This window comes from Arachis stenosperma, chromosome 4, assembly GCF_014773155.1.
Source record: "Arachis stenosperma cultivar V10309 chromosome 4, arast.V10309.gnm1.PFL2, whole genome shotgun sequence".
Classification (NCBI taxonomy): domain Eukaryota; kingdom Viridiplantae; phylum Streptophyta; class Magnoliopsida; order Fabales; family Fabaceae; genus Arachis; species Arachis stenosperma.
In genome coordinates, this window is record NC_080380.1 from 9384166 (window position 1) to 9397332 (window position 13167).

Here is a 13167-nt window from a genome sequence, read left to right on the forward strand (position 1 = left end):
TTATGTACAAGTTCAATGACCAAATTAAATATTATCTCAATAATTTCTCTAAATTTTAAGACAAATCATTCTTTTAAACTCATCTAGTAATATTAACTTTAAAATAAAAATATATATAAATAAATATCTAGCAATTTATCACAAAGAAAATTAAACCTCCTGTAAATTTTAAATTAGTCATTAGTATTTGTAATTAGATCCCACTTAAGTTCTTCTAACAATAATTTGAATTTGGTACAAATGAACCTATATGTCTGGGTCTAGAAAGATTATTGACTTATTTATAATAAATTTATTAACATGTTTTATTATCTTCACAATAAAAAATCAAGGACATACTGATATGTATTTCAGATATTCATTATATAAAAAGTTTAAGAATTATTTAGTGTGTATTTGGATTAGCATTTATCAAATTGAAATTTAAATAAAAGTGATTTTATAAAATTAATTTTGGATAAAAATTTGTGTCAACATGATTTATGTTTGACAATTTTATACTAAAATTAATTTTAATAAAATAAATATTATTTAGATAATATTAGTTAAAATTATTTTTAGATAAATAATTATTAAAAAGTCATGACATTAAATTATAACATTTTTTTTAACTATGTTTAATTTTTTTTATACTTTTTCTGGTATGTTTTTTATATATTTTTTCTAGTACTTTTTGTATTTTTTTAATACGCTATAATATTTGTTATTTTTATTATTTATGATTAATATTTTTGTTTAATTTATTTTATCTAATGGATCAATAAATTATATTATAAAAAGATAATAATAAATATAATATACAAAAACCATAATTATAAAAGTGTACAAGGTGAAACCAAATAAAAATTAACAAAACATAAAAATAATAAAGAGTAAAGTATCGTTTTTGTCCCCAACGTTTGGGATAAGTTCGATTTGTGTCCCTAACGTTTAAATCGTCATATTTGTATCCATAACGTTTATAAAAGTGATTCAATGTTTATCCTATTATCAATTATACTAACAAGATTATATTTTCTAATTATTCTCATTTGAATGTATTCATTCTCAATTAGGTCTCACTTGGATGTGTTTGATTTTAATATTATACCCACTATTTGTGTTTAGATTCAATTATATCCTTAGAAAAGTGAATTATGTAAATGTTGTAGGAATTAATTTCAACTTTTGATGAGCTATTTTTTGAAATGGATCATCGATTCTATCTTCAAAAAAAGATCTTTAAAACTCAAACTAAAACGTTCATGATCTGTAATTGACGGCCGGATAACATTGAATCACTTTTACAAACGTTAGGGATACAAATAGGACGATTTAAACATGAGGAACACAAATAGGATTTACCCCAAATGTTGGGGACAAAAACAATACTTTACTCAATAATAAATAATAAAAAAGACTTATATAAAGAGAAATTATAAAAATTTTATAAATAAAATAATAACATATATGAAGGGTAGAATTAATAGAAAAGAATTAAAAATTTAGAGTTAATGGTTGAAAACTTCTTAATTTTTAGTGAATCTTTGCTTCTTATAAATGTGGGTTTGAGAACAAAATTCCATATGCCTTCACGAGAAAAAAATTATCTAAACCAAAAATTGAAGCAAACTTGAATGTGCTTTTTATCTTCTAAACCAAAAATTAAAGTGATCAAGAAATTTAAATGCGTTTTTTTATCTCCCAAACGCCAAAATAAACACACTCTTAATATTTATTAGTTTATATTTTTAAGTATTAAAATATTTAATTTAATTTTATATATTTTATTTTTATTTATTTAGTTATTAGATTGAAATTTAGGTGAGTAAGTTTAAAATTTTTTTTATTTTAATCTAATAAGAATTATAAATATCTCCTAAATTATTGTAGCTATTATAGAGAGATTAAAAAAATGTTAAAATACTTTTTGATTTTTTGATGAAACTATAGTATAGACAAATAAAATTGAGAGAATTACTTTTTTGTTATATCAAAAAATTGAATAGAAAATTGAGTAGCTTCCTTTTATTCAATTTTCAAATCATGGTGTCGATAAGTTAGGTTGAGAAAATTACTTTTTTGTTATATCCAAAAATTGAATAAAAAATAGAAATTTTTTTCTATATTTAATTTAATTTATCTTTTTATTTTATTTTCCAATTTCAATTCTTATATTTTTCATTCAATTTCAATTTTTTTTTATTTATTCCTTATTTCATATCACATATTTGTTATTCTTTTTAAATAAAGTTTACCGTACACTTTGATAGAGTAAAAGATATTATTTTATACCATCATTTAATAAATTATTTGCAATCTTAAAATTTTATTTATGATAATAGATAGTCAAGCCAAATTTTTTTATTGATATGAAAATATTTTATTAATGTTAAAGGTGTGTTTAGTTTGTATTTTTATTTTTTATTATTATTTTAATGTTTTTTGTTTAAAAATTTTTATAAAAAATAAAAAAATAAAAATAAAAAATACAAATCAAATTTATCCTAAATTTTCTTAATTTGCAATCCGTCAACACAAATTAACTCCTAGAAATAGAATAATTCAGTCAAACTAAAGTTATAAGCAAATACCAATGGAAAAGTTGACTACCTGAATTCATTCTTGCTGACACTGTCCAAAAGAATTAAAGTGAATTCAACTTTCTATCATTAATTCATATAGTTGACCAGATTTGGTGCCATATGTGGGATTATTTAACAATTATTTTATTTTTTATATAGACCAAATAAATTTTTTTATAATCAACTTTAATTGATTGAGTGATCAATTTATTTGTACATTTAAACAAATATCGAATCGCGAGAAATCAAATATAACTTTTTCTTTCTTAATGATGTTAAAATTTTGAAAATAAATAAATAAAATATTTGCAATAATATTTTATTATAATGTGGGGTTAGAGAAAATTAAATATTAAACACATTTCAATAATTAATTACGTGAAAATTAATTATATTTGGATAAGTATTCGAAAAATACTTTACATGATAGTTTATTTTTATCTCTCTTAATAATTTAAACTTTTCTAATATAACTTTAATACATTACTGGTATTAAAAGTAATACTTTATTCTATAATAATTTATATACAATCTTGGATACAATTTTTAATACTAATAACGTATTAAAGCTATATTAGAAAAGTTTAAATTGTTATGTAATAGTTATTGAAAAGAGATAAAAATAAATTGTCATATAAAGTATTTCTTTAAAAACCTATCCAAATATAATTGATTCTCACGTAATTAATTATTGAAATGCGTTTAATATTTAATTTCTTCTAACACCACAATATAATAAAATATTATTGTAATAATTAATAAATATTAAATAAAACAAATTTTGACTGTTTTTTTTTTCTTTCTAACATTATCATTCTTAAAATTATCTTTAATATTTAAATTGTCTTCTTTAACTCTCTAACATTTTAAAATTATTTCAGTATTGTTCTGCTATTAGTAATATGTTAACAGAGCTAATAGTAGAATAATATAACTTTTTCCTTCTTAATGATGTTAAAATTTTGAAAAAATAAATAAAAAAAATATTTGCAATGATATTTTAATATAATGTGGGGTTAGAGAAAATAAAATATTAAACACATTTCAATAATTAATTATGTGAAAATTAATTATATTTGGATAAGTCTTTGAAAAAATACTTTACATGATAGTTTATTTTTATCTCTCTTTAATAACTATTACATAATAATTTAAACTTTTAATACAATTTTAATACATTATTGGTATTAAAAGCGATACTTTACTCTAAAACAATTTATATACAATCTTGGATACAATTTTTAACACTAGCAATATATTAAAACTGTATTAGAAAAGTTTAAATTGTTATGCAATAGTTATTGAAGAGAGATAAAAATAAACTGTCATGTAAAGTATTTCTTCAAAGACCTATCCAAAATATAATTGATTCTCACGTAATTAACTATTAAAATATGTTTAATATTTAATTTTCTCTAATTCGACATTATAAAAAATATTATTATAATAATTAATGAATATTAAATAAAACAAGTTTTGACTGTTTCTTTGTCTTCTAACAATATTGTTCTTAAAATTATCTTTAATATTTTAATCATCTTATTTAAGTCTCTAACGTTTTAAAATTATTTAGATTTTGTCCTGCTATTAGTAATCTATTAACAGAGCTAATAGTAGAATAATATAATTTTTTCTTTCTTAATGACATTAAAATTTTGCAAAAAAATAAATAAAATATTTGCAATAATTTTATTGTAATGTGGTATTAGAGAAAATTAAATATTAAACACATTTCAATAATTAATTATATAAGTATTATTTATATTTGGATAGGTTTTCAAAAAAATTCTTTACATGATAATTTATTTTTATCTCTCTTCAATAATTATTACATAATAATTTAAACTTTTCTAATACAGCTTTAATACATTACTAGTATTAAAAGCGATACTTTACTCTATTACAATTTATATACAATCTTGGATATAATTTTTAATACTAGTAATGTATTAAAGTTGTATTAGAAAAGTTTAAATTTTTATGTAATAGTTATTGAAGAAAGATAAAAATAAACTATCATGTAAATAACTTTTCAAAGAACTAACCAAATATAATTGATTTTCACGTAATTAATTATTAAAATGTGTTAAATATTTAATTTTTTCTAATTTCATATTATAATAAAATATTATTGTAATAATTTATGAACATTAAATAAAAGAAGTTTTGACTTTTTTTTGTCTTCCAAACATTATTGTTCATAAAATTATCTTTAATATTTAAATTATATTATTTAAGTCTCTAACGTTTTAAAATTGTTTCAATATTGTCGTGCTATTAATAATCTGTTAACAGAGCTAATAGTAGAATAATATAACTTTTTCCTTCTTAATGATGTTAAAATTTTGCAAATAAATAAATAAGATATTTAATGTGGGTCTAGAGAAAATTAAATATTAAGCACATTTCAATAATTAATTATGTAAGAATTAATTATATTTGGAAAGATTTTTGAAAAAATACTTTACATGACAGTTTATTTTTATCTCTTTTCAATAATTATTACGTAATAATCTAAACTTTTCTAATAAAACTTTAATACATTACTCGTATTAAAAGCGATACTTTACTCCATAACAATTTATATACAATTTTGGATACAATTTTTAATACTAATAATGTATTAAAGTTGTATTAGAAAAGTTTAAATTGTTATATAATAGTTATTAAAGAGAGATAAAAATAAACTGTCATATAAAATATTTTTTCAAAGACCTATTCCAATATAATTGATTCTCACGTAATCAATTATTGAAATGTGTTTAATATTTAATTTTCTCTAATCCTACAATATAATAAAATATTATTGTAATAAATAATGAATATTAAATAAAACAAGTTTTGACTTTTTTTTCTCCATAATATTATCGTTCTTTAAATTATCTTTAATATTTAAATTATCTTATTTAAGTCTCTAACGTTTTAGAATTATTTTAATATTATCGTGTTATTAATAATCAGTTAACAGAGCTAATAGTAGAATAATATAACTTTTTTCTTCTTAATGATGTTAAAATTTGCAAATATATAAATAAAATATTTAATGTGGGGTTAGAGAAAATTAAATATTAAACACGTTTTAATAATTAATTACGTTAGAATTAATTATATTTGGATAACTTTTTGAAAAAATACTTTATATGACAGTTTATTTTTATTTCTCTTAAAAAATTATTACATAATAATTTAAACTTTTTTAATACAACTTTAATACATTACTGGTATTAGAAGCATACTTTACTCCATAACAATTTATAAACAATCTTGGATATAATTTTTAATACTAGTAATTTAATAAAGTTGTATTAGAAAAGTTTAAATTGTTATGTAATAGTTATTAAAGAGAGATAAAAAATAAATTGTCATGTAAAGTATTTTTTCAAAGACCTATCCAAATATAATTAATTCTCACATAATTAATTATTGAAATGTGTTTAATATTTAATTTTCTCTAACCCCACAATATAATTAAATATTATTGTAATAATTAATGAATATTAAATCAAATAAGTTTTAACTATTTTTTTGTCTTCCTAACATAATCGTTCTTAAAATTATCTTTAATATTCAAATTATCGTATTTAACTCTCTAACATTTTAAAATTGTTTTAATATTGTCCTGCTATTAGTAATCTATTAACGGTGCTAATAGTAGAATAATATAACTTTTTCTTTCTTTATAATGTTAAAATTTTGCAAATAAATAAATAAAATATTTGTAATAATATTTTATTATAATGTGGGGTTAGAGAAAATAAAATATTAAACACGTTTCAATAATTAATTATCTGAGAATTAATTATATTTTGATAGGTCTTTGAAAAAACACTTTATATGACATTTATTTTTATCTCTCTTCAATAACTATTATATAATAATTTAAACTTTTCTAATACAGCGTTAATACATTACTGGTATTAAAAGCGATACTTTACTCTATAACAATTTATATACAATCTTAGATACAATTTTAATACTAATAATGTATTAAAATAGTATTAAAAAGTTTAAATTGTTATGTAATAGTTATTGAAGAGAGATAAAAATAAAGTATCATGTAAAGTATTTTTTTAAAAACCTATCCAAAATATAATTGATTCTCACGTAATTAATTATTAAAATGTGTTTAATATTTAATTTTCTCTAATCCCACATTATAATAAAATATTATTGTAATAATTAATTAATATTAAATAAAACAAATTTTGACTTTTTTTTCTTTCAAACATTATCGTTCTTAAAATTATCTTTAATATTTAAATTATTTTATTTAAATCTCTAACGTTTTAAAATTATTTTAATATTGTCGTGTTATTAATAATCTGTTAATAGAGCTAATAGTAGAATAATATAACTTTTTTCTTCTTAATAATGTTAAAATTTGCAAATAAATAAAATATTTAATGTGTGGTTAGAGAAAATTAAATACTAAACACATTTTAATAATTAATTATATGAGAATTAATTATATTTGGATATCTTTGAAAAAATACTTTACATGACAGTTTATTTTTATCTCTCTTTAATAATTACATAATAATTTAAATTTTTTTAATACAACTTTAATACATTACTGGTATTAAAAGCGATACTTTACTCCATAACAATTTATATACAATCTTCGATACAATTTTTAATACTAGTAATTTAATAAAGTTGTATTAGAAAAGTTTAAATTGTTATGTAATAGTTATTGAAGAGAGATAAAAATAAACTGTCATGTAAAGTATTTCTTCAAAGACCTATCTAAATATAATTGATTTTTACGTAATTAATTATTAAAATGTGTTTAATATTTGATTTTCTCTAACCCCACAATATAATAAAATATTATTGTAAAAATTAATGAATATTAAGAAAAACAAATTTTGACTATTTTTTTATTTTTCTAACATTATAGTTCTTAAAATTATCTTTAATATTTAAATTATCTTATTTAACTCTCCAACATTTTAAAAGTGTTTCAATAGTGTCCTGCTATTAGTAATCTGTTAATAGTGCTAATAATAGAATAATATAACTTTTTCTTTCTTTATAATGTTAAAATTTTGCAAATAAATAAATAAAATATTTTATTATAATGTGGGGTTAGAGAAAATAAAATATTAAACACGTTTCAATAATTAATTATCTGAGAATTAATTATATTTTGATAGGTCTTTGAAAAAATACTTTATATGACATTTATTTTTATCTATTTTCAATAACTATTATATAATAATTTAAACTTTTCTAATACAGCGTTAATACATTACTGGTATTAAAAGCGATACTTTACTCTATAACAATTTATATACAATCTTGGATACAATTTTTAATACTAATAATGTATTAAAACGGTCTTAAAAAAGTTTAAATTGTTATATAATAGTTATTGAAGAGAGATATAAATAAACTGTCATGTAAAGTATTTTTTCAAAGACCTATCCTAAATATAATTGATTCTCACGTAATTAATTATTAAAATGTGTTTAATATTTAATTTTCTCTAATTCCACATTACAATAAAATATTATTATAATAATTAATAAATATTAAATAAAACAAATTTTGACTTTTTTTTGTCTTCCTAACATTATTGTTCTTAAAATTATCTTTAATATTTAAATTATCTTATTTTAGTCTCTAATATTTTAAAATTATTTCAAAATTGTCCTGCTATTAGTAATCTATTAACAGAATTAATAGTAGAATAATATAAATTTTTCCTTCTAAATGATGTTAAAATTTTACAAATAAATAAATAAATAAAATATTTGCAATAATATTTTATTATAATGTGGAATTAGAGAAAATTAAATATTAAACACATTTTAATAATTAATTATGTAAGAATTAATTATATTTGGATAGGTCTTTGAAAAAATACTTTACATGATAGTTTATTTTTATCTCTCTTCAATAACTATTTCATAATAATTTAAACTTTTCTAATACAGCATTAATACATTATTAGTATTAAAAGCGATAATTTACTCTATTACAATTTATATACAATGTTGGATATAATTTTTAATGCTAGTAATGTATTAAAGTTGTATTAAAAAGTTTAAATTATTATGTAATAGTTATTGAAGAAAGATAAAAATAAACTATCATGTAAAATATTTTTTTAAAGATCTATCCAAATATAATTGATTCTCACGTAATTAATTTTGAAATGTGTTTAATATTTAATTTTCTCTAATTTCACATTATAATAAAATATTATTGTAATAATTATCGAATATTAAATAAAATAAGTTTTGACTGTTTTTTTGTCTTCCTAACATTATGTTCTTAAAGTTATCTTTTATATTTAAATTATCTTATTTAAGTCTCTAACGTTTTAAAATTGTTTTAATATTGTCCTGCTATTAGTAATCTGTTAACAGAGCTAATAGTAAAATAATATCATTTTTTCCTTCTTAATGATGTTAAAATTTTGCAAATAAATAAATAAAATATTTAATGTGGGATTAGAGAAAATTAAATATTAAACACATCTCAATAATTAATTACGTGAGAATAAATTATATTTGGATATATTTTTGAAAAAATACTATACATGAGCGTTTATTTTAATATCTCTTCAATAATTATTACATAATATTTTAAACTTTTCTAATATAGTTTGAATACATTACTTGTATTAAAAGCAATACTTTACTCTATAACAATTTAGATACAATCTTTGATACAATTTTTAATACTAGTAGTGTATTAAAGTTGTATTAGAAAAGTTTAAATTGTTATGTAATAGTTATTGAAAAAAAATAAAAATAAACTGTCATGTAAAGTATTTTTTTAAAGACTTATCCAAATATAATTGATTCTCACGTAATTAATTATTGAAATGTGTTTAATATTTAATTTTCTCTAACCCCACATTATAATAAAATATTATTGTAACAATTAATGAATATTAAATAAAACAAGTTTTGACTATTTTTTTGTCTTTCTAACATTATCGTTCTTAAAATTATCTTTAATATTTAAATTATCTTATTTAAGTCTCTAACGTTTTAAAATTGTTTTAATATTGTCCTGCTATGAGTAATCTATTAACAGAGCTAATATTAGAATAATATTGGAATTATTTTAAAACGTTAAAGACTTAAATATGATAAAAATATTTGGACAAAAATGATACATTGCTTTTAAATGACTTATCAAATTAAGTAAAATGAAAGTGGATTTTAGCGGAATGAATTACATTAAGAATTTAAGATTTTTACTTATCTTGGAATCCTTGTAGAATAGTTAGTAAATAAATTTTCGTAAAAGAAAATGAAAGAATATGGTAATTCTTTAATGTTTAATTTGTTTTTAATATACCGAACTTCTTTAATGTTTAATTAAATTTTATTTTTAACTTTGAAATAAATTTTAATTTTATCCTTTAATAATATCATATTTTTACTATAGATAATTATTTAATTTGTTTTTTAAATTTTATTCTTAATAAAAAATAAATTTACTAGGAATGAAAGTAATGTGATTAGGAATAAAATTAAAAAATTTATTTAAAATAAAAGTATTGTGATTAAAATTAATTTACTTATATGTGATTAAAAAATAATTGAATAATTATGTACCATAAAAAATTAATATTATTGAAGGATAAAATTAAATTTTATTTCAAATTTAAAAATAAAATTTAATTAATTAAATATTAAATAATTTCAATACATTAGAAACAAAAATAAATATGTACTATAAATATGAGTAAAAATATTTAAGGGTAAAATTAAAAAAAAAAAAGAATAGAAGTAACGTAATTAAGAATAACTTACTTATTTGTGATTAAAAAATAATTGAATAATTATGTACTATAAAAATTTAATATTATTGAAGGATAAGATCAAAATTTATTTCAAAGTTAAAATAACATTTATTTAAATTAAACATTAAAGAAGTTCGGTACATTAACGATAAAAAATATAATTTATATTTTATTGAATATGTATCATTGTCTATTTTTTCTTTTCTGGAAGTTATTTTGCTAGTCATTCTATAAGTATTTCATGATGAGTAAAAATTTTGAATTCGCAATGCAATTTATTCCGTTAAAATTCTCTCTTATTTTATTTCATTTGGTTTTCTAATTCTTTTAAGAGTTATTGTTTATGTCCCTAATATTTTCGTCCTATTTAAGTTCCTAACGTTTCAAAATCGTCTCAATGTTATCCTACTGTCAATTCTATTAACAGATCATTAACGATAGGACAACATTGATACGATTTTAAAACTTTAGGAACATAAATAGGACGATTTAATATTAGGGACAACTTTAGAATTTATTCCAAAGTTGAGAACAAAAATGATACTTTACTCATTCTTCAATTTTGGTTAAACTCCAATTGAACCTTTATACCTTTGAATATCTAGTTCCACCAGTTTGACAACCGATTTGGTTTCCAGAACCTTAAACTCTTCTACTGGTCAACAAATTGTTACATATATATTACAAGATTTAAACCTTCAATACTTATTTTAGTGAACGAGTGAATTGACCAATGCATTTAATTGATTTTATGTACTGTCACTTTGCTTAAATGAGTATCCAATTACAATCATGCACATAAACTAAAAAATAATTTTATATAAATTAAAATAATTATATAAAATTACTTTTATAAACTCTTATTTTCTTAAATATTTACTTCCTTATATTTGTTTAGCATAATAATTAATAAGAAAATTAATTAAGAGAAATACGACTATTAGAATGTATTTGTTTTTGTCATTAATTAGTTGTCATTGTTTAAAAATATAAGATAAAGTATGTTGTTGGATTATTAGACTAAAAAAACTAAACTAAAGAAATTAAATTAATAACTAAGTGATGACAAAAAACAACAAATTCTGATGACCGTAGTATTTCTCATTAATTAATATTACTTAACTTTCTTAGAATAATGCTTAATTATGCCTATTTAAGGGCATGTGTTTGTGAACCAAATAACTCACATATCTACATACACCACTACTCAAAAATGCTGCCTCTTACCACTAACGAGCTTCATCTGTTCCACAAAACTGATAGAGCTCTTTTTTGTAGATTAATGTTCAAGCAAAATTTGAGCATCACACAAGCTCTCCTAGTCATGGGAGTATGGCTTTGGCTTGAATACACAAACTACCCTAACATCATTTCCACAATGATGCAACTCTCTGACTCTTTGGTCAAGTCATTATCCAATGAAGCTCTCACTTGCTTAGATACATTGGCAGCCTTTGAAAATCCCCCTATCCCAAAAGATGGGGGTTTGCCCTTAACAAAGATCCTAGTTCAAAAGGATATAACCCTTAAGCTCTTCATTATGAAAAGATACACAGCAATAGCTGGAATTAAGAGTGTCCTCAACAACATTTGTGCTAGAGTTTTCAAAGATATATTGCAAAACATTCTCAGCACCACATATTATAATTATAATTATAATAATAATTATTATTATAAATATAATTATAATTACACCAATGTTGCTAGCACATCAAGGGCTAGAAGTAGTAATTCTAGGCCTTTTGTTGTGCCTGGTTTCCCACATCCATTATTTGGTGATTTTGTTGTGCCAAATGGTGTAGAGGATCTTGATTTGCTTGATGCTAAGATTTGGAGTAATAAAGGACCTTGTGATGATGTTACTGAGGAAGATAAGACTATGTTCATAACATTTTCTAGGGGCTTCCCTGTGTCTGAAGAGGAGGTGAGGGAATTATTTATAACAGACTATGGATATGGTTCTGTGGTGGAAATAGTTATGGGAAATTATGCAGCAAATAACCAATCTATGTTTGCAACAATGGTTCTGAATGGTGTGGCCATGGTTGATGAAATTCTACAAGGATTACGTCTCGCCAAGTTGCGTGCGAATGGAAAGGATATCTGGGTTCGCAAGTATGATCGCCGTAATTAATAATTACTAATAATCAGTATGGAGTGATTTGAATGTTTTGTACGTTTTAAATTTACATTATTGTCCGTCACTATATAAAATAAAAAAACGTACTATGAATAAAAATAATAATAATAAAAGATATGTGTTTGATCATGAAATGAAAATCTTATTACAATAAGTTCATTTAAGTGTGGTTTGTTAAGTTATAGAAATTTAATTTGAAATAGCATAAAGTTCCAAAAAAAGCAGGCTTTTGTTAAACTCATCTAATATTTAATAGTAATCTATGAAAAATCACACATCTAAGAAGCAGAATGGGTAAGGTGTCATCACTATTGCAGAATGGGTGTTTAAAATCGAATCTGATCCATCCATTTCACAAATTTGATCCAGTTCCGATCCAAAATATGTAGATCGTATTCAAATTGTTGGTCTATTGATAAGACCATCATATTCACACTTCATTAAGCAAATATAGGATTTAGAAGATCCTGCAGAGATGGTTGTGTGCAGGAAACAGTTATGGAAAATTTTGGTGCAAATAACCAACCTATGTTTGCAACAATGGTTGTGGATGGAGTGAATTTGATTGATTGAATTCTGCCAGAAAATCATCTGACCAAGTTTTGTATTAATGGAAAGATATCTAGGCTAATAAGTACGAGTGCTGTAATTAATGTTTAATAATATTTAACAATGAGGGGTTTGAATATTTTGTACAT

The 13167-nt window shown here is 20.5% G+C and overlaps 1 protein-coding gene across 1 annotated transcript; it reads left to right on the forward strand.

Annotated features, from left to right (window-relative positions):
• The first annotated feature begins 11653 nt into the window (after window positions 1–11653).
• On the forward strand, window positions 11654–12463 carry LOC130974563 (uncharacterized). The gene is made up of 2 exons (XM_057899433.1): window positions 11654–11946; window positions 12037–12463. Exons 1-2 carry the CDS (start codon window positions 11654–11656, stop codon window positions 12461–12463), a joined length of 720 nt encoding a protein of 239 aa, XP_057755416.1.
• The last annotated feature ends 704 nt before the right edge of the window (window positions 12464–13167 follow it).

What these genes read in the sequence shown, in the direction of transcription:
- LOC130974563 (XM_057899433.1), top strand. Translation starts at nt 11,654, where the DNA reads ATGGGAGTATGGCTTTGGCTTGAATACACAAACTACCCTAACATCATT. An exon ending in AGAGTTTTCAAAGATATATT is followed by an intron (nt 11,947 to 12,036) that starts GCAAAACATTCT and finishes CAATGTTGCTAG; the next exon opens with CACATCAAGGGCTAGAAGTA.